The sequence below is a fragment of the Dipteris shenzhenensis genome, chromosome 8, assembly GCF_047967505.1.
Source record: "Dipteris shenzhenensis isolate YYH24624 ecotype China chromosome 8, Dip_SZ_1.0, whole genome shotgun sequence".
NCBI classification, from domain to species: Eukaryota; Viridiplantae; Streptophyta; class Polypodiopsida; order Gleicheniales; family Dipteridaceae; genus Dipteris; species Dipteris shenzhenensis.
In genome coordinates, this window is record NC_141603.1 from 37,649,351 (window position 1) to 37,673,001 (window position 23,651).

Consider the following 23,651-nt stretch of genomic DNA (forward strand, 5'->3'; position numbering starts at 1 on the left):
GGAGCAAGGTAGCCTATAGCATGTCATCAAAGAAGCATACCAACAATCCTCATCCTAACTACATGCACAAGGAAAGAGTCTCCGAGTAGCATCTATCCACGCATTTCCCATCTGGCCAAACTATCAAGCCCAATCGAGGCAGGTTATGATTTGAAAATTAGGCATCGATATGTAGGGGTCTTGCTGCAAACTCTTCTAGTATGATATCATGTGGAGTGCATGTATTATCCTGGATGAGGAGTGAGAGCATCATGGCTTGTAATCTCTCAAATCCATCCCACTCACCCAATGTGAAGTCCACTGCCAAAAATGTGCATGCACTAGCCAGCAACATTGGTTGGGGGAGCAGCAGCCAACAGAGAGATGGTATGCTAGTTCACATGGGGTCTTAAAATTCCAGCACAGGGAAAAGGGTGCTGAAAAAAGCACAAAGGAAGTAAATACTTCTAGCGTATGATGCTGGGCAGTTCATTAGAGACTGCACAAGAGGAAAGAAGGATGAGGAGAACCATAATAAGGCACCAGGATGATGACTTTTGAGTTCAATGTACATACTTACAAAAGGGAAAGACAAGTTATTTGATAGAGTGGTACTAGCTGGAAAAGCTTGCTTGCGTATGAACACTTTGGTACGTAGAGTTTAGATCAGCCCTTCAATCTTGTCTCACATCAGCCCCAAGATTAAGGAAAGAGACGATAAACATTTTCAGATTGTCCTGCAGGATTGCAAAAATTCCATGAGGATCATCCAGCACTTGCGTCTTTTCAGAACTCGGATCACCGTGAAAGTATGGTTATCCCAATCCTGCATTGGTTTTGCAGCAGCCCACCATTTAAATATGGAGCACAAAAAAGAATAGATCTTCTGTTCTTCTTAGAGCACATTGGACAATAGTGGTGATGGAGGCAGGAGTAGCTTCATTGGTGGCTGTAATAGCAAAATAATAGCATTCTGGGATGCCAAGACAAGGAGGAAGAAGAAATTGAAAGACGTCAAAAGAAAGGTCAAAGCAACCAAAAAGAGAAATGCTAGCCAAAGAGGAGGTATAACTTGATGGAGGATACACTGCCTGAGAATGGTGACACCTTTATAAGACCTGTCAGTTTCTGAGCAATACTACCTACTGTAATTCAGGGAAGGCGTTCTGAACTTAAGCAGCTTAATCTTCTAGCCTGAAGCTGACATTGTGATGATGTCTTGGAGGAAACAACAATCATGACAATGCCTATAATTGTACATTTACATTTCAATTGACTCTCATTTCATCAATCATTTTTTGCTGTCCATAAGGATTCAATATTTGTTCTCAAACACACATGTACCTCTACACCATTGATTCCTCCAATCACAAATACCAGGATGACCTTGCTATCACTAAGTTTTGGTTTAGCCTGTCAAGAAGAAAAAGGGAAATTATTGCAAGAACAAACACAGTTAAAACGACCGAAAAACATTATAGAAAAACAGGAAAGAAACTATTCAGTTGAATTACCTGCCCGAGTCCAAACCTTCCAAGCCCACTCTTAAAAAATCGACCAACAGCAGAAGAATGGTGTTCCAGCCCCGGTATGTCTAATTTTGCAAAAACTAACGACAGTATCCTATAGATTAAACTTCTCTGCATACAGGAAGAGCCACTGTATCCAGTTTTGTCTTCCAAAGGCAGTGGTTTGTCCTTAACTGGAAGGTGTCTTCTTGCTTCTGAAACCCTGTGTAGTCTCTTAAAAACTTCTTCTATCCTGTCCCGTAGCTCTAGCTGAAGCTGCATCTCTCCATACGCTGGGCCACCTGCTTTCTTTTCATCTGCCTCTGTTTTATCCTGGCCTGCTTCATCTTCCCAAGCCTCCCAACCCTCGTCAAAACTTACCTCAACATCTTGTTCATTATTCTCTGCCTCTAGCTCATGCTGCAAAAAACGTGTATCATCACTCTCCACAGTACCCCCTGACTCTTGCTGCTGCCAGTGAGCTGTAAGGGAATCCACTAAGCCATCAAGGAAACCAAGATGTTCGCAAGAACCTTGAAGAATAGCATGTACAACAGCTTCTTTCAGTTCCCTTTCTTCTTCCCACGAAAACGGACCCCCAAAGCCAGAACTTCCAAAGCTGTCCCCAGCCAAAGAATATCCAACAATAGCAAGCGTTAGAGCATTCCGTAGAGAGAGTAGGCAAAGACCTTGGGATTGCCCCACAAGGTTCCTCCTGCTGTTCTCAGCTTGTATACTTTGATGCACCAAATCACGAATTTGAAAAGCAACACTCTGACTTGAGTCACTTACACTCAGCATCAGAATTTTTTCTGCACTGCTGAGGGCTTCCCATTTAGGAGCACAGATAGATCCTGTAGCAAACTCTACTGATTTTGCTATTTGAATCAGGTCTGCATGTCGAAAGGTGGAGGCTGGGTTCTTGGACAATTGCTCCCATAGCAAATGAATCTCTTTTGCAGTAACTGCACCCAACCTGCTCCTTCCAAAAGGCTTCATCTTCTCTCGGCGCAGAGCTTCTTGAAGCCACTTTTTCACATTGAGTATGCTTTCTTTACTCCGCTTTTCAAACAACAAATCAAGTCGCCTTGTCACTTGACTCTCTGGAGCATCAAAAAGTGAACTACCCATCGTACAAAACATTTCAAGTGCTCCATCTACAGGCTTGCAGTTGATGGTATCCTTCCCTATGCAAACATTGTCCTGCTTTTTCAAAGTTTCGACTCGCGAGTCATTTTGATTGTTGAAATTTGACATAAAAAGAAAAATATTTGCGAGAGTATCATCTTTCTCCATATTTACAAGGCCTGTCATAGGCCCGTTTGATATTCTGATATCTAGAGGATGTCGCCTGACTGAACCAGAGTTCGTTCCAGAAGTCAACCTTTGAAAATCATTCCCAGTAATTCTTCTAGAAAAGAAAGAAAAAAATCTATCCATCAAAGAATCACCATGGCAGCTTGGGGTCACAAGATCTAGTGTACGATCAATAAGCAAAAGCCCAGCAGGTCTTCGTGTTCTTCCAGCGATATCAGTAAGCCCAGAAAGTTCTGTCATGAGCTTCCCAACATCATGTGACAGAGGACCTAATGTGAAAATATCTAGTTTTAAATCAAGCTGTTCCAAAATAAAGCATCATATCAGCTCTCTCTCTCTCTCTCTCTCTCTCTCTCTCTCTCTCTCTCTCTCACACACACACACAGATAGTACAAGCAGAATTCGCCATAACACCAATCTAGATTGATGCCACCTTTTAGATGGTGACACATCTTCACAGGGTTTGGGCTTTGTCTACCTGGAGACTGCCAAGGTTGGCACTATAGTCATCCAGATGACTGAGAGGGGTTAGCAAGGCCTAGTAGGAAGACTCAAATATATCCAGATGGTTTTCCACTCAGGGTATTCAGATGGACCAACTCCCCCCCTTCCAATACAGCTTGGATGCCCCATCCCCCCTGCTCCCACGAGACGACACACGCACATAAGTTGCAAAATAAAATCGATGTATTCTACACCATAAGGAATGTACCTGTCCAGCAAGGTGCTGAAGGAATTGGGCGAGAAGGGTTCCTCCAATAGGAATGTTTTCATCATCACCAGCAGCCACCCCAGCATCAATGCGAGGCAACCCTAAACCAAGGCCCTCGTCCATCTTGTTAGACAATGGAGCTCCTGCTAAGGCTCCTCCTGAAGGAAAGACAAATGCCTTCGATGTAAGAGGACAAATAATCATGGGAAAGTGCCTTACTTCAATAGTCAGACCCACATGTTCCAATCTTCCTTCTACATCAAGAAGGATTCCTCTCTCTGGACATCCGAGAGAAACTTCAGATTCCACCTGTCCTCTCTCAGTATCTGAGTCCAAAACTGATCCATGTCCTTCTTCCGTGTTAACACACTTAGGCGAAGGATGGCTTTCCCCTTCTGTTGTTATTGCCTGCCGTGACTTTGCCTTTTGCACAAGTGCCTGAAAATCCTCTAAAAGCAACCTTTTGTACTCATTAAAAGCATCAGGTCCCAATGGGGTGTCTGGATGTGCTGAATGTGCATCCTGCCAAGATACATACCTGCATTTAGAACCTTATGCAAACTCACAACTGCTGGTTTACTATACAAAAAGACAATCTCCTGCATTAGATGAGGATTCAGCTGAAATCTAGCTCAGAAGCTTAATCCACCATGATACACATGGACAGAGCAGTGTCCACACATAGGAAAAATATTTAATTGGGAGCAGCATTATCCAACCTTCTGCCAGACTGCTTTCTATCAAACAAATTCAAGTTCAATAACAATAACAGACATTATCCAATTGATTAAAAATGTGAGATACCTTAAAACAAGTTGGTACAGACAGAGTGCAATTTGATCCTAAAGTCATGACGTCAACTCCATTACTCTATTCTAGCACAAAAGAAACTAGTACATAGATACATACATCTACAACTACGATGAACTTCAAACACAATAAATTTCCAAGGTGGTGCAAAAAGTTCACTTGTAGGTTTGTGTTTAAGATCTACCCTTCTTAAGAGCTGGTCTTTGTGCTGAGATATGTATAAACATTCATATTAGGAAGGATGAAACCAGTAAAGAAAATCATGGGAGAGCCATTGAGTTACAGTTTAAGAGCCTACATGCTCAGTTTCTTTGAATTCGGATCCAAAGCATCTCTCAATTGATAGTGTGCTATTTTCCTATTGAGACCTCCCATTTTACCAAAGATCTACATGAGGAGGCTGAGACCTCGCCGCATGCAGCTCTACATCCAGACATCATGGATTTTTTGAGCCGCAGTGAAGAAGGGACTTTCAACTCGAGACGTGCTGCCCGTCAGGTACCGCTCATTGACTTTCAAGTACCGCTCATTGAATTTCAGGATATACCTAGATGAATCCAAAAACATTCCCAAACTCATCCTCTAAAAGCACAACATAGTGCAGTTTCAATCTCACGACAGTCACTCATAAGATTGAAAACCATAAACTCCATCACGCATAGCAAGGAAACATAAACTCCATCACGCATAGTAGGGACTAGCTACTATGACATCCCCACTGACGTCATCAGCGCCCAACAATGGGTGTAGACCATAGTATAAAATTAGGCTCTCACACATACAAATCCACACACACACACACACACACACATACATGAGCATCCATTTATACAAAGTCTTCGTACTGAGTTTCTGTCGGCACTCCGGAGGTAAAGGGCAAACTCAGCCATGACGAAGGCTAGCACTAAAAGAGAAGGCTAATCATCTTCATTCAAGCTACAACTGCTTGTGAAGTCTAAATGATTTCATTTTAGCCTCTCCCAAACGAGCATCTAAATCTAGCTGAGAGCGCAACGCACCATTTAAGATAGAAAGAATTATCGCAGTACCAGTAGGCCGCAACTTGGACGAAAACTTCACAAGGTCAAATTTGCATGTCCGCTAATACGGCAGAACCATATACCTAGATGAATCCAAGAACATTCCCAAACTCATTCTCTAAAAACACAACATAGTGCAGTTTGAATCTCATGATAGTCACTCATAAGATTGAAAACCATAAACTCCATCACGCATAGCAGGGACTAGCTACTATGACATCCCCACTGACGTCATCAACGCCCCACAGTGGGTGTAGACCATAGTATAAAAATATGATCTCACACATACAAATCCACACACCCACACATACTTGAGCATCCATTTATACAAAGTCTTCGTACTGAGTTTCTGTCGGCACTCCGGAGGTAAAGGGCAAACTTAGTGATGACGAAGGCTAGCACTAAAGGAGAAGGCTAATCAAAAAGTAGTCCAAATCTCTTCATTCAAGCTACAACTGCTTGTGAAGTCTAAACGATTTCATTTTAGTCTCTCCCAAACGAGCATCGAAATCTAGCTACTAGGGCAACGCACCATTTAAGATAGAAAGAATTATGGTAGTACCAACAAGCCGCAACTTGGACTAAAACGTCACAAGGTGAAATTTGCATGTCCGCTAATACAGCAGAAGCATATACCTAGATGAATCCAGGAACATTCCCAAACTCATCCTCTAAAAACACAACATAGTGCAATTTTAATCTCACGATAGTCACTCATAAGATTGAAAACCATAAACTCCATCATGCATAGCACGGACTAGCTACTATGACATCTCCACTAACGTCACCAGTGCCCAACAGTGGGTGTAGACCATAGTATAAAAATATGCTCTCACACATACAAATCCACACACCCACACATACTTGAGCATCCATTTATACAAAGTCTTCGTACTGAGTTTCTGTCAGCACTCCGGAGGTGAAGGGCAAACTCAGCAATGACGAAGGCTAGCACTAAAGGAGAAGGCTAATCAAAAAGTAGTCCAAATCTCTTCATTCAAGCTACAACTGTTTGTGAAGTCTAAATGATTTCATTTTAGCCTCTCCCAAACGAGCATCTAAATCTAGCTCATAGGGCAACGCACCATTTAAGATAGAAAGAATTATCGTAATACCAGCATGCCGTAGCTTGGACAAAAACTTCACAAGGTGAAATTTGCATATCCGGTAATACGGCAGAAGCATATACCTAGATGAATCCAGAAACATTCCCTCATCCTCTAAAAACACAACATATTGGAGTTTCAATCTTACGATAGTCACTCATAATATTGAAAACCATAAACTCCATCACGCATAGCAAGGACTAGCTACTATGACATCCCCACTGACGTCATCAGCGCCCAACAGTGGGTGTAGACCATAGTATAAAAATATGCTCTCACACATACAAATCCACACACCCACACATACTTAAGCATCCATTTAAACAACGTCTTTGTACTGAGTTTCTGTTGGCACTCTAGAGGTGAAGGGCAAACTCAGCCATGACAAAGGCTAGCACTAAAGGAGAAGGCTAATCAAAAAGTAGTCCAAATCTCTTCATTCAAGCTACAACTACTTGTTAAGTTCAAGCGATTTTATTTTAGTCTCTCCCAAACGAGCATCTAAATCTAGTTGATAGGGCAACGCACCATTAAGAATTATCGCAATACCAGCAGGCATGATTCAATTTTGCTACATCATATTGACATGGATAAAGCAAGGATATCCCAAGTATTCATAGACCATCAAGCCTGCATCATTAGAAATGGGCACCTCTTTCTTGGGCATGGACAGGATACATGACCTCGTCATTTATAATAGTTTCGACCGATGGCCTTCTTCAAGTGAATTCATGTTTTTCCCACACCACAAGAGAGGGTCCAATGTAGTCAACTACCTCATGAGAGCATATGTATCATTGAGGCAGCATACATGGAACCAGTGGTTACCATTCTTGGAGTTTGCCTACAATGATTGAAAACATTCCTCTACATACACGAGTCTATTTGAGTTGAACTATGGTTGTAGACCAGCAAATCCAACCATGGTTGAAATACCTTAGAAAGTGCCTAGTGCAGCGAAACTATGTTGTTCATATACGGGAGATGCTAACACTTGCTAGAGCAAACATCTGCCAAGCTATGGATAGAGCCAAGATGTATGCAAATGAAAATAGATCTTTCAGATAGTTTAAGGAAGGAGAAAAAGTTTTTCTACAAATCAAACCAACTGTCTCCCTAGAATTCGCTATGTATTGGACTAAAGTATTTTTTCCCATTCTACAGTTACCCCACGCTTGCCATGCCATCTCTAGCTCATTCTTAGGTAAGGATTCTTTTAGAAAATCTTGCTAAAACTCAGCCCAATATTAGGGATCCTATCAATTTTTCTCAGGCTCATCCACCATTTATATGCAAGGCTTGCTTTCACAACTTGATTTTCAGGAGGGCTATTCTTGAGTCAATGGAAGTCTTGCCACTTTTGCAAGAACATATTTATAGCGTCCTTGTTTTGTCTTTCTCTTCCCCATTGAAAATTGGTGGCTTTAAGTTCTTAAGTACATTCGAGGTTTCTTTTAGGCGAGAGGTAGTTGCCTCAATTTGACTTGGAGGAATTGGTGATTTTACTACAAGAGTTACTATTGAGAAACAGATGACTTGGAAATGACTTCAATTAAGTCTTTAATCAGCGATTAATAGACTCTAATTGCATTTCTATGTTTTACGTTCGATTTTCTAGTTTTGTGAATTCCAAATACTGAATTCTATAATAACCGTAATCTATATCCTCCATTTCCATAGTCTCCTCAAGAGTTTCCTCACGTATTTCTCCTCGACTATAGCTTTCCTTTTCTCACCCTTTTGCTCACTCTCGCTAATCATTTTATCTCGTTTTGGAGTTGTCATTTTAAAATGAGAATTTTTTAGAAAATATAAAGCGAAGAGCTTTATGACAGAGAGAAAATGCACATAAGTAAAGAAGTCTGTGATTCCACACCCACACCGCACACTGTGTGAGCTCCTGGGCATTATTTCCGCTGCGTGTACCCTCTGTTGGGTATTTTCTAACATTCTTGGCATCCCTCTCTAATGCTAGGCCTACTTATTCCTAGGCATTGACTCTCATGTCCACCGTTGCATTGTCAAGCCCTCTTGGTTTCCCACCTCGCCATAACCAAGCCGTGGGGCTTCCGTGATTATGGTTGGCATAACAGATAACCATTTGCTTCAAGGATGCTTTTATCTTTACCAAGCAGTGAAGCATGATGAAGTTTATGCAAATCTAGTATCACCTAGCTTCAGAAACTTCAATTCAAAAATTTGGATAACATGGCCCTTGGTGCCTCATGATTCAAGATGAATTGTTGCACCTCCTTGCCATGATGAATAGCCAGGTCCATCCATGCTAGGGTTGACAGTTCCTTCAGCAAAACAAATTCAAACAATGGGACATGGGGTCCAAAAGATATGTTTGAACTCTTGCTCCACAAGATGACCATCTAGCTTGCAATTCGAGGCATCATCAATAACAACCTAAACTATATGTTCAAGGCCCACCTCCAAGATAGTGTCTTGCAATTGCAATGTATTCTCCAGTTTTAGCATCTTCACTAGTATCAATGGATTGCTTGAATACAATGCCTCATGCACTACAAACCAGAATGTTAAAGAGGTTTCTTTGCAGTGTTTGTCCAGCCATCAGAAACAATTGCACATCCATAGTATGGCCAAGTAGATTCAATTGTGGATAGGCTCCTTGACACTCTTGCTCTCTCCTTATCCAAAAGTGAGATACGAAACTTCTTATGGCTTGGAGATTTATATCCCCTTCCAAATGAGGCAACTGCACTTACCATGTTCGTGAAATAGGGAGACCGTGCATCAGCAAAGCAATCTTTTCCTTCCCCATTAAGAGAGCATCGAGAGGTTTCATTGTACTAGTTTGAAACAACCTATATCCTTTGGTATGTGAGTTGTAGCCAATGAAAGGGCATTGATGACCTTATCATCAAGCTTCTGCCTCTTCCATGCACTCAAAAAATGCCTTTCGCACTGCGTCAATTGTCTCTTTATCTCCTTTAGTCATATATGAAGTGCAGTACGTTGCCGCTCCATGTGGATTCAAAATGAATTGAAGGTCTATATTAGCACCCCAGAATTTGGATATTTTGGTATTGAAACAGAATTTGGATATTTTGGTATTGAAATTGTTTGTGAATACATCCTTTGGTTCACGTCTTAAAAATATTGTAGGTTGGCTAATGTTTGACCGTAAGATTAGTAAGTGCTCTTCTTCATCCAAATGAAGTTGCTCGAGATAATCATCAAATGTTTGTTGTTGTGTGGCGGGGTTTTCTAAAATGCTCGTGATATTTTTCATTTGTTGTTTTGTATTAGTATTTATTTCTTCTCTATTGAGGGGTGTTAGCAACTTCGTTGTATACATGGGTGGAAGAGGAAAACCAAAACGACATTTTGTACCTCTCTTGTGGCAAGTCTTGCGATGCTTATGCTTTTGGATCAGTTTGCTGTCTCATGAGGATGATCATGAGCAGCAGGAGCATGTGTGACTCCAAGACCATTTCTGTTTTCCTGCTCCGAAGCAATGCGCTTGCAACATTCAAAATGTCATGGCCAGGCATCCTGTAATAATTACAAGGCTTCTTCTACTTCCCGTCAACAGGAGAAAAAGATGATGAGATACTACATGTAGCTTTGGGCTCGTTGTAATTTTTCCGCCCTTTGCCTTTGCCACTATGATCGGTGGCAAAGGCCTGATCTGCATGAGTAGAGGCAGTCATGTTTCTATTTTGACGACTCTGCTCCTAGGGAAAAGCTGATCGAAAGAATAGTGATTGGGGCAGTGGCCACTAGCCTCAATGTTGTAGCAAATCCTTGATATGAGTCAAGGAGCCCATCAAGTGCCGTAGACACTACTTGTCAATCTGGGACATCTCATCAACATCGATGAGCTTAATCTGTGTGAGGTAGGCATCCGTGTTGTCCCCTTCATTCATCTTAATGCCATCGAGCTGCCTGGCAAATAGGCAACCCTAGCCTCATTCCAAATCTGATAGAGGTTGGCCAAAATATTCCACGCAGTCTTGGCTGTTTTGCAAGACCGAATGTGAGGTATAACCTCCCTTTTTCTATTCATAGCAATCACTGCAAGTGCCTATGCACCTCTTTGATCCCAACGAATCTGTTCAAGTGTGGGAAGCACGGCCGTAGGCACTGTGGAAGCAGTGGTAGATGAACCAAAAGTGGAAGTGGTAGCCGAAGAACCACCTGTAGTGGTTGCACTTGCAGTAGGTGCCTCTACTAGAGAGATAGGCCTAGTCTCTGACCTAGATACGATTCCATAAAAGTTCTTGGACACCAACGCGTGGCACACCAAGTACCACTACATGGGATAGTTGGTACCATCAAGTCTATCCTCAGCGGCAAGCATTTAAAATGACTCAGGGTTTGCCACTACAAATGAAAATTCCCCAAAAATTAAGTGCCCTGCAATTGTCAAAACCTCAAGGCTACAATGCAATGAGCTGGCTCCTCAAGAGTGGACTGCAAATTTGCAAATCTCCACTCAAAAAAATAACAGCAATGCTCTGCAAGCATAAATGCCACAAAAGGGCTGCTCAAACACTGAGCAAAAATGCAAAAGGCTGACCCCTAAATGTTGCCGATAAGCTGTCCTGCAAAAGTCTGTCCAAGAGAACACTGGCCTGCAAAGTGAGCAACCCAAATTAAAGGGCAAATGTTTGCAAATCTATCCAATGGAAAGCTGAGCTACATTTGTCCACAAATAGTGGCCGAATGTTCCTGTAAAGCAATCTCCGAGGCAAGAGTGCCAAATGGAGGAGACAGGATACAAAAGCCCCAAATTTTCAAGGACAAATTACCCAAATTAAAGGGTAAATGCGAGAAAACCCCAAATTGAGCTGAACCAAGCAAATGTCAGTGCAATCGACACCCAACCTGGCAAAAGCCCAAAATTCTGAGAGGGTGAATATTCCAAAAGGAGGGCAAATGGAAAATAAGCTGTAATATTGCAAATGTGACCAAATTTGCAGCAATTTCTTGCCAATATCATTGAAAAACCTCCAATTTCATATCAAAGCAGCCAAATGTCACTGCTCTCTAGCCAAATGTGACAAAATAACCTGCATATCTAAAAGTAGTATGCAATCTGTCTGCAATAGACCCCAAAGCCCTAATTTGTACAACAAAATTGAACCAAAAAGAGGGCAATTTCAAGAGAATCCCCAAATTTTTTTGTGAAATTGCAATCTGACTACAATGTCTATCAATGTGCACAAAATGCCCCAATTTCTTCCAAGTCTAAAAAACACCAATGCAAAGTTAAACTGAAGGTGAGACCACATTCAAATGACAATTGTACAGCAAGTTTTGGAATTGTACTGCTGATGCATCACAGGGTGTATAGAAGGCAGTGCATATTGTACAACAATTTTGCCAACAATTGTATGGACAAAGCGCAGCCAGTACGGACTTATGCACAGAAGATAACTACAAGCGTACGGACAATTCCTGCGGCACATACGGACAGGTGACGAGGATGGCACAAATTGCACGAAAAAGTTTCCGTAAACTTGTACAATGTATGCAAACTATACAAACGCTGTAGCTGCTGCAGCAGATGAACGTACAGCAGATTTCAAAGATGATTCTTGTACAATTGATGATTGTATGGATGAGATATAGGAGGTACAAGAATGACTTATGTGGAAGGTACTGTATGATTGGGTGTCACGAGGGCATGATTTTTGGCAAATGCATGCTGGCCTACATGTGGGCAGGGCCCTGCAAAAACAAGGGGCGAGGTCAAGGGTTACTCAATGTGCTAGAACCCCTAGCATTATTGCTTTGTGGGAAAATGAAAGGTCTAGGGCCAAGAGGGGCCCAAAGAACCTTAGGATTTACAAGTTTGTCATTAGTAGGGTCCCCATAGAAGGGGCAAGGGGGAAATGTACCTTAAGTTGGTCATTGGTATTGACCAACTGGAAGGCCTAGGGGCAAATTAAGGACCAAGGGGGCAATCCAAAACGTGGGCTGCCACATGGCATGCCCATGCAGTATGCATTTGGAAATGAACTCCTTGGAAGGACGTCGACGAGCGCATGGGCCGCGGGATCTTCTTGACGCTAAGAAGAGTAACGACGAACAGAGCAGAGAGAGACATTTTAGAGGCATTCATTCAGCTGGGTATGCATAGCTGAAGGTCAAGGTGCTTGGCTGGGACCATGCTCTAGATGACGTACGGAAGCATGTACGAAACTTCGTACTAAGGCACGTGGAGGAGCAGCCAGAGTACGGACTGTACGAAAAGGTCTGGCGGAGCAACTTGTGCGAAACAATTCGTACATTCTTAGTTTTAGTGTACAGAATGTCTGTACAAGTTGTACGGAACAGCCATACAAATTGGTACAGAAGCTACATGCAGGGTGGCAAGCTGGGATGACCACGGCATGGAAAGGCAAGAATGGATAGCCCTTTGCGAGTGGCAGTGCAAGGGATATGCCCTTCCATTGGAATACTTTAGCCCGTGTATGAGCTGGGTTGGTGGCTCCGAAGTTGACAGCTAGTCTCTTATGCCTTAATTTGGGGCTTTGAGCACATCATTGATTTTTGTGTGCATTTGTTGGCAAGCAAGGGACCTTTGTCATCTAGTATCTCTCCAGTATGGATTGCTGGTAGCAGCCCAGAGGTTAGTTGTGATTGCCTGGGACAGAATTGGATGCTTGCAGTTCAAGTTCTTGCTTCTGAGGTTGTGGACTGATCAGTTATGTGCTCACCCATTGCTTGGGTATTTCAGTGAGTCTGTGGACACCCGTGGCAGTGAGGGGAGTTGAGTGATCCCGTATGGGCTGCTAATAACAACTCCAAGTCTCAGGCAGGTGTTTTGATAGAGATGGATGCCTATGGTCGTTGGGGTGTGAGAGCAAAACCCAGCAAGGTCATTGCTTGGGATACTGATGCCTAGTGAGAGGAAGGAAAATGCATTGCAAGGAGATGGGTCACATGCACGCAATGGTTGCTAGGCAAACGACACATCTTTGGTACAGCCTCATTGCTGAGTAGGCAGGGGTCGGGAATCCATGCTTGGAATGGGAAGTATCCCTGGAACCCCGAGAGGGATGGTACAGGTGTGATTGCTATAGTGTTTGTTGTATTGTGATGCTAGATCTCTTTTGGGGAAACAAGTTATTGTATCAGGAAATGTGTGACCCATAGGGTGAGAGACTATTGGTCGGGGCAGTCCTGGACAGTGAAGAAAGCTTGTGTATGCTTTCTTTCTCTGCTTTGAGCAGAGGGATGGCTAATTGGGCACTAGGGACAACTGTGGGGAACTGGTTGGCTGAGTGGGCTGCTAGTAACAGTTCCAGGCTGAGTGCAATCAATCTGAAATAGAGATGGCTCATTGCCAGGTTTAGTGAGAGCAATGAATAATAAAGGCTATGCAGGGTATGTGAATGCCCATTGGGATGTCGAATGCCCCAGTTGTAAGAGGGAGTGTATCCTTTATGTAGCCTGGATTTCGGGGCCTCTCGCTTAATTAAAGAAATACCAAAAGAGGCACCAAGGTTTGGGTCCAATCTGTGTCTTTGTCTTGGTGCAGGGGCACACTAGCTCCCAATCTGCTGGTAATACTTTTGCTGAATTGTTAATGTAACACTGTTGACTGGTTACTTGTTAGTTTTACTGCCCTTTGATTAATTGAAGGCCAGTTTCATTGGGTCTTTACCAGAACCAAAAATTTCTATGGAGGAATATTATACAAATGTCAATTTCGTGTAGTTGCAAAGGAACATGTGCATTAATATTGAAAGCAAGAAAAAGGACCGTTTCATTGGTTATTTTGTGAGTGTTTGAAATCTAGTGCTTTTCTCCACTGCAGTTCAAGTCTTTCAAAGAATTTGTCTCCTCAAAAATCTAGGAATAGCAAAAATGAAAGCTAAGATATAATTTAGATTTCATTTTTGTGGGAAAAGACAAGTTTGGTTGAAAATTTGGAAATTTTACAATGTGTATCCAATAGTATTGATTCATGAATCATCTAGTGGGCATGGCATGACAAAGTGTAGACTCTGATTGCTGTTAATAGTTACATTATTGGATACTTGAGCTAGGATTCAGGGTTGGATCTTCATCAACGTTTTTAATCTTATGTTAGCTATTTTTATTGGATGCAAGGAATGGACTTGCTAATAAGAGAGAGAGAGTTTTTGAGTATTAAACAATAGCTTGACCATGCACACTTGCTTCACAAAAGTCGGCATTGTTTTTGGCTTCCAAGTTGCTCTATGAAGGCTTTGCCATTCCAACTGGAATTAGGTGGCCAGCATGTGATGTTTATAAGCATCATTGGCCCTTAGGGAGGAAAAACCTAAGACCTCAGTTCCAAATTGTACAACTAGTTTCTCAAATACTCTTCAAACTGCTCTGACTTCCCGGCACTCCTGGCAGAGAATGAGAGACCTTGAACAATTTGCAAGTATGTCAAGACATAGCTATAGGATGCTGGATACCACAATTGGATCTTTGCAAATTGAATTCAACTGTAATAGTTTCCATATGTTGTGGAGGCTTTTTTGAGAGACCAATAACATTTACATATACCTAGATGAATCCAGGAACATTCCCAAACTCATCCTCTAAAAACACAACATTACCTTCAACAAGAAGATCTCATAGAGAAGGCTAACCACAATATACAAATTGATATGGGATTTTAGACCAGTAGTCTCAATTCAATTTTGTTGAGTGACCTTGCGGTCATCAGTTAACATTCGTGCTACTATTGCCTCGATTATATGGTTTTCTCAGATTCTAAAATATTTCCGAATATAAGCATTCAACCTCGTCTCTACTAGTAATGTGTTGTTATTTCAACTGAACAAGATGAAGGACCACAGCGGCATAATGAGGCTATGTGATAGATTCAGCATGAGCAACTTCCTGAAATGAACCACTACTTCTTTGCATAATACGAGAGGATGTCCGATGCTCAAATATGGGCATAGCTTGACAGACACTGTAGGGTGGTTTGACAGCCTGATCGAGACAACTAGAAAGCTTGTTAATAGCACAAAGGGTGGCAGTCACCTATTGCATCTGGCATTGTAATTAGAATCTAGAACTTGATAAATAGAGCAATTTAGGAAAAAAAGGGAGATTGTCTTAATCCAATTGCATAGATTTATGTTTCTAACAGCACGTACACAACAATTTATGAATCTTTTCAGAAGGCTTTTATATATTGCAATTAAGCTTTCTATTTTAGTGATGATATCGCTGCAACGATTGAAATCCCTTAGAAATCAATTCCTCCCCCAATGAGCCAGGAAATAAAAAGTATTAGACTAAGTAAGACCAAACAACAATTGTCAATATTCTTTAGCCTTCTTCATGAGAAAAGCTTTTCATGGGCTTTTGTGTTATGGATGGGCTTTTGTTGATGCATGAAAAAAGGTCATTGTGAAGGTAAAATCATTGTGACTAAATTCTTATCTCCAAGAAGAGATTGTAGGCTGCTGCTTGCTGAACCAAGAAATGCATGAAACAGCTGCCACTGTGAGACACACAGGTGGCAGAACAACCAGCCCAATCACTATCCATGAAAGCATGCATAACCAGTAAAGACTTATCATCATATAACAGTCCCAAAGGTTGCGTGCCTTTCAAGTATCAGAAGACACGTTTCACTGCCTACCAATGCCATGTACTAGGCTTGTGCACAAACCTGTTAATTGAGAGACTGTATATTCAAAGGAGAAATCGAAGCCAATCTCCAATTGTGTAGAAACCAGCTTACAACTCTCGAATTGGAAGCGCTGTAAGAGCTGTCCAATGAAGTTGATTGGCTCATCATTAAACCAACATGGCCGCCATATTAAGAGAAAGGGCAAGAAAGAGTGACAATGTAATGGGTACCTACCACGAAAAGGTTTTTGTAGGAAGGTTCTATATGCAAACAAGATGCCTTAAAATCTGAGCAAGAAAGCAACTGCATAGAGCAAAGAATCATAATGATTTCCAAGGCAAGAGCAGAATACCGCTAGCACTTGTTTCCTTCAAACTTTTCCCCACCTCATTCACTTTCCACATTGCTACTAAATGGTGCAGCCTGCACCATACACACACACACGCACATACACATCTATGTTTATGTCTATATCCATCTATATTGGAGCTATAGATATAGACATAAGAATAGATATAGATACACACATAGATACAGATACATCTTACCTATATCTGTGTCTATTGAAGATACAGATATTTATAGATATAGATGTGTGTGTGTGTGTGTGTGTGTGTGTGTGCGTGTGTGTGTGCGCGAAGAAAATTCAGGAGTGGGTGTTACATGGGCAGCTGTGACAACAGTCGGACTCTCTTTCCCGAATAAGATATTGTTGGTTTGCTGTCCACTTCTCAACTAATTGTGATACCTCAGGGCCAGGGTCCGGATCTTGAGGTTGATATGCAGGCCTGATTTCAGTTCTCTCTCTGCTGTACATAATCTATAAATATGCTGTCGAAACTTAAACGTTTGACACTTCATGTACAAGGTTTGTGTGATGCTTCTAAATGGAGACACAGTCTGAGGGTATCTCAATCACTTACAGCCAGATGTGGTAGCTTTGCAGAAACATAATCAGCATGTGTATGCTGGACAGCATGGTCATTTTCACGGTTATGAGATTTTCTATGCTGGACAGCATTCCTTTTCGGGAGTGGTCTTTCTGATCAGTCATGATCTTCATCCCTCTGTGGCCTTCAATGATTCACAAGGCAGATGGATAATTATGCAATGCATTGTACAGGGTGATATCTTTGAATTTGCATCTGTCTATGCTCCTCAATCCTCCCGTCATCGAGGACAGATTTGGGAAGATATGCAGAGGTATCCATGGAGGCAGTATGCTTTTCTTTGTGGTGACTTCAACAATGCTCCTCAGCCAGGGGATAACACATCTGGCCATACACATATGTTGGCCTCTGAGAGACAGAGCTGGTCTAAATTGTTGCTTGATTTCAATTTTGCTGATCTTTGCACAGCATCTTGTCCATTGCTGCCTCGGTTTACTTGCCAGCACAATTGTTACGCTCTAGCCGAGGTAGCATGACCTCGGAAGAATCAGTCGACATTTCCCTCAAGGATCTACGTTTGTAATATATTTGTTTGCGCTTCATGTAAATGATCGGGAGGGAATTAATGTCAAGGTCCTAGGTGAGGGCTGATAGCACCAGACTAGGTGGATCTAAGCTAAGGGCCTAATGCAAGCAATGTGCCTAGGGGCAAAGGAAATTAAGATATCCCAAGAGAGGGGTGAAAAGATGCATTAGAAAAGGCCCTATGATGATGACATGTGGCATCTAGATCCATCTAGGGAGATGGGGCTGTTGAGGTAAGTAAGAGAGAGAAGATGAGCTTCACGTATGGATACAGATTTAGGATTTCGACTTCTCTGTGTGTTCTTACGCTTCAACAGGAATTGGTTGGGTGGAATTTAGATGGTGCTACTCCCGTGATCTGATGTAGTGAGTAGGAAAAATCGTGTCATTTGGTATCAGAGCTCAGGTTAGGTGAGAGAGGGGATCTGTGTGATTGGACGGAACGTGAAACGCAACATGAGCAGGAATTGACGTCAGGCGTCACGTGGGTCTGATATAAGTGATCATGAGCGGAGAGCAGGAGCACGAATGGTTCGTGGAGGGCGGAGAATTGTGTATGTAGAGCGCAGGCTACTAGTGATGGCAGCGTAATCTAAAGCGATTGTGTCAAAGGGTGACGAATCGATATTCGGTGGTCCTCCCGCACTAGCTATCAAGATTTTGCTGTGTGTTAGGTGACTGTTCGTGGGCTTAACAGTGGCTCGTGAACGAGGAGGCCCTTCGACGCGATAGCCCGTGAGCGAGGTGGTGGTGTCAAGCGTATCAGAAGAGAAAGCTTCGTCCATTAAGGCACGTTTCAGCGCAGGAGTTCGTGGTGATGGCACAACTTCGTAGTCACGTTGGTATCGTGTCGTGACTATTTTGAAGAGCGGGATATCTACGCTACGTGAAGACTCTAGGGGTTGCAGATTTTGCGAATGTTGATATCCGGCGTCGTGATCTGGCACAGTATCAAATCGAGTGGCAGGAGCGACCAACTAGGGAGCTTTCTTTGGCATTCGTCAATTCTGTGTTTTTTTTTCCCGACCTTAGTCTTTGTTGATGCTCCGTTTGCATGAAGAGATTCTCGTGAATATTTAGTCTGCATGAAGGTTCGATGCCATAGCAGGGTACGTAGCAGACTTGGGTTTTTTTTTACTGCTTCAAATTCCAGTGGGCAATTTGGGAGGCTATGCTTGTGCATATGCTTTTGTGATAAAGTCAGTTTGTTTGCAGGAATTTCCCTAGTATAGGGAAAAGCGGTATTTGGATATATGCATGTGTCAATTACCTAGTCAATATAGTTGTCAGATTGCACATATTCCCTAGTATAGGGAATTGTGTTAGTTTGTAAATAAAGTGTTCTAGCGGTGTTCTTTCTTTTTTTTTTTTTTAAGCAAAACACCCATTGACCTGAATGGAAGCAGAAGAAGGAGCTTCCAGGATGGATCCTGTAGAGTCAGGAGTCCGGCCGACCCAGCAAGTGTCACGCCCAGTAGTTGACACCTTATCTAGCAAGATTGCATTACTTGAGAATGCCTTGCAGCAGTTATTAGCGCAACAGTTACAGGCAAATGTAGGGTAGTCTGAACTTAGAAGAGTGATACACAGTATGTCTGCCAGACCTTCTCAAGATGAGAAAGGAAAGGCTCCAATGGAACCAGAGTCTAGTGTCCATACAGTCGAGCCTAGGAAGGCTAATATTGCCAATTATAGGCCGGAAAAGTATTCTGGTCAGATGAATGACCATAGTTCTGATGTCATTGAGACCTGGTTACACAAATGGGACGAGGCGTTTGCCATTTGTGAAATCAGAAATGATATCGAGAAAATCCATGAGGCCCCCCACATGTTTATGAGGCAGCAGATAGGTGGTGGATTAAGAAACAGAAAGATGGTATAGCATCCACTACCTGGGAGGGGTTTAAAAGAGAATTCAGAAAACACTTCTTACCTCCTAACGAAGCATCCCGAGCTTGAGATCAGTATAGAAACCTTCGTTAGAGAAATTTATCAGTGGCAGAATACACTGATAAGTTTCGAGAGAGCGTAATGAAGGGTGATGAACCCCTACCTCAATCAATCCAAGTGAAAGATTTCATATTTGGATTGAATGATCGAATTAAAATGGAAGTTCGGGCTAAGTATGCGAACACGTTGGACGATGCAATAGCCATAGCCTTGAACTCAGGGACCGTTGGTTTCTGTGATGGAAATCCGAAAAGCTCAAGAAGAGTTTTTATTCCTTTGTACAGCATCGGTAGAGCCAGTTGATGATTCTTCGGCTAGCACTGATGTTGCGCAAAGTGGTGAGATGGCCAAGCTGGCTAATCTTATAGCAAAGGAGCTCTCTGACTGTTTTAGAGATGAGCTACCTTATGGGTTACCTCCAAAGCGAAATGTTCAACATAAGATTGAACTGATCCTGGGGGCAGAACCTGTAAATAGATCTCCCTATAGAATGAGTTTTACTGAAGAGGCGGAGGTGCGTAGACAACTGGAAGAATACCTCAAGTTGGGGCAGATTCAACTAAGTTTCTCACCCTTTGCTTCGCCAGTGATATTAAGGAAGAAAAAGGATGATACGTTTCGCCTCTGTATAGATTACAGAGCATTGAATAATATCACTGTTAAGCATAGGTATCCGATGGCTCGGATTGATGATTTGCTAGATGCATTACATGGAGCCGTGATTTTCAACAAGATAGATCTTAAGTGTGGCTACCATCAAATCCGGATTAGAGCCGAGGATGTGCATAAAACCGCTTTCAGAAGCAAGTTTGGTCATTATGAGTTTTTGGTAATGCCCTTCAGACTTACCAATGCTCTAGCTACATTTATCATGCTTATGAACGACTTACACGTCTGTATATCGGAAAGTTTGTAATACATTTTATTGACGATATTCTAGTGTTCAGTAAAAGTATTACTGAGCATCGTGAAAACTTAAGAATAGTGTTCAGTACTTTGAGGAAAGCCAGTCTTTATGTAAATAAAAAGAAAACTATACTATGTATGGTTAGGCTTAAATATTTAGGATTCATAATTACTCCTGAGGAGGTAGAAATGGATCCAAAGAAAGTGGCTGCGATACTAACTTGGCCAATCCCTCAGAGTCTGACCGCTTCGCGATCATTCTTGGGATTTGTCCAATTTTATAGAAGGCATATCAAAGGATATTCTGAAATAGTATCGCCATTGACTAATCTGACCTCAAATAAAGTACCTTTTATATGGGGACAGAATCAACAAGAAAGTTTTAACACCATAAAACAAGTTGTGGTCACAGGACTGGTGTTAAAAATAGACCTCCCTATAGAATGAGTTTTACTGAAGAGGCGGAGGTGCGTAGACAACTGGAAGAATACCTCAAGTTGAGGCAGATTCAACTAAGTTTCTCACCCTTTGCTTCGCCAGTGATATTAAAGAAGAAAAAGGATGATACGTTTCGCCTCTGTATAGATTACAGAGCATTGAATAATATCATTGTTAAGCACAGGTATCCGATGGCTTGGATTGATGATTTGCTAGATGCATTACATGGAGCCGTGATTTTCAGCAAGATAGATCTTAAGTGTGGCTATCATCAGATCCGGATTAGAGCCGAGGATGTGCATAAAACCGCTTTCAGAAGCAGGTTTGGTCATTATGAGTTTTTGGTAATGTCCTCCAGACTTACCAATGCTCTAGCTACATTCGTCATGCTTATGAACGACTTACTACGTCCGTATATCGGAAAGTTTGTAGTACATTTTATTGACGATATTCAAGTGTTCAGTAAAAGTATTACTGAGCATCGTGAACACTTAAGAATAGTGTTCAGTACTTTGAGGAAAGCCAGTCTTTATGTAAATAAAAAGAAAACTATACTGTGTATGGTTAGGCTTGAATATTTAGGATTCATAATTACTCCTGAGGAGGTAGAAATGGATCCAAAGAAAGTGGCTGCGATACTAACTTGGCCAATCTCTCAGAGTCTGACCGCTTTGTGATCATTCTTGGGATTTGTCCAATTTTATAGAAGGCATATCAAAGGATATTCCAAAATAGTATCGCCATTGACTGATCTGACCTCACATAAAGTACCTTTTATATGGGGACAGAATCAACAAGAAAGTTTTAACACCATAAAAAAAGCTATGGTCACAGGACTGGTGTTAAAAATAGTTGATCCCCAGAAACCGTTGTTCTTGGAAACCAATGCAAGTGGCATTGCGGTAGGAGCAATTCTCCTTCAAGAGGGAAGGCCAGTAGCCTTTGAAAGCAAGAAGCTTTCTCCCTCTCAGCGAAATTGGCCAACTCATGAATTGGAGTTGTATGCTGTTATCCATGCAACATGGAGGCATTATTTGTATGGTTCAAAGTTTTATGTGGATGTGGATCATGATACTCTGAAACATTTTTGTAAATAGCTTGACTTGAGAGGCCGCCAAGCTAGGTAGGCAGAGCTCATGCAGGAGTTTAATTTGACAATTTGGTACCGAAGAGGAAAAGACAATAAAGTTGCTGATGCGTTGTCATGCATTATGCATAACATGAGTTTCATGGTATTAGAGAGTGCTCTAATGACCGAGATTAGAGAAACTCAAAAGGTGGACGAGTTTGTCCAGAGCCTTTGGCCTAAGGCTCATGTGTTAAAACCCGGGGAAAACGAAAAGGATGACCTCGCATCCAGAAAAGGCCAAACTTATGTTAGATATACCATAAGGAATGGTATGCTGAAAAGAAATGGCAAGGTAGTAGTACCTAATCAGAATGATCTCACGCAAAGAGTCATTCGACAATGCCATGATAGCCCATGTGCGGGACATCCAGGAGTCGAGAAGACATATGATCTCGTGAAGCAAGATTTCTTTTGGCCAAAGATGAAAAAGCATATAAATGAATATGTGACACGATGTTTCTCGTGTCAAGTAAGTAAGGCAGAACGGGTGAAGCCACCCGGACTTTTGCAGCCCTTGGAAGTACCACTAGGTAAGTGAGAGAGCATTTCCATGGACTTTATTGTGGGTCTACCTACGACACAAGGAGGGTATGATTCTATCCTTGTGGTGGTTGATCGTCTAACCAAGATGGCTCACTTCATTCCAACTAAGGAGTCTGTTAGTGCCCCGCAAGTGGCGGATTTGTTTATTAGACATATTTCGTCTGCATGGATTGCCTAGATCCATAGTGGCAGACAAAGATGTCAGATTTACCGGTCATTTTTGGACAGCGGTATTTGAGACACTAAGGACTGAGTTGGGAATGAGTAGTGGGGATCATCCTAAAACGGATGGTCAGACAGAGAGAGTCAACCAGATTTTAGAGGATATGCTGAGGACATATGTGTCATTGAGGCAACATACGTGGGACAAGTGGTTGCCATTGTTAGAGTTTGCCTACAATGATAGAAAACATTCCTCTATGGACTTTAGTCCGTTTGAATTGAATTATGGTTATAGACCAGCAAATCCAACTACAGTTGGAATACCTCAGAGAGTGCCTAGTGCCGCGAACTTTGTGGTTCAGATGCGGGAGATGCTAGCACTTGCAAGAGCTAATATCCGCCAGGCTATGGATAGAGCCAAGGCGTATGCGGATGAAAACCGGTCTATAAGAGAATTTAAGGAAGGAGAAAAAGTTTTTCTCAGAGTTCCTTCGCACTCGAAGTCGTTAACTTCAGGAGAGTGTGCTAAGTTATCATCTCGATACTGTGGGCCGTGGTTAATTCTAAAGAGAATAGGCAAGGTAGCCTATAAATTAGAACTGCCACAGGGTTGCAAGGTGCACCCAGTCTTTCATGTTTCTCATTTAAAGAAATTTTTGCATACTGGTGACTCACTAATCGAAGGTGTGGTTTTGTTTCAGGAGATAGAGGATAATGCAAGGCGCAAACCAACAAGAATCCTGGACCAAGGAACAATGCAAGTGCGAAATCGGAAGATACCCACCGTGTTGGTTGCATGGCATGGTCAGCCTCTATCAGAAGCTACCTGGGAATCCGTATACCAGTTGCGGAGAGTGTTCCCAGACTTTATCATCGAGGACGTTGATGTCTAAAGAGGGAAGGAATGTTACGCTCTAGCCGAGGTAGCATGACCTCGGAAGAATCAGTCGACATTTCCCTTAAGGATCTACG

General features: G+C 42.1%; 1 protein-coding gene and 1 pseudogene across 2 annotated transcripts in view; both read right to left on the bottom strand.

Annotated features, from left to right (window-relative positions):
* The window catches only part of LOC147899461 (vesicle docking protein), a 60,681-nt gene that overhangs the window by 18,236 nt on the left and 18,794 nt on the right, over positions 1–23,651 (bottom strand). For both annotated transcript variants that reach the window (XM_087378115.1, XM_087378114.1), the window contains 3 exons: positions 3,517–4,038; positions 1,494–3,104; positions 1,324–1,392 (listed from right to left, as the gene is read on the bottom strand). In XM_087378115.1, coding sequence (XP_087234241.1) covers positions 1,324–1,392; positions 1,494–3,104; positions 3,517–4,038 — 2,202 coding nt within the window. The remainder of the gene's footprint in view (positions 1–1,323; positions 1,393–1,493; positions 3,105–3,516; positions 4,039–23,651) is intronic.
* On the bottom strand, positions 8,659–18,336 carry LOC147899462 (uncharacterized; annotated as a pseudogene).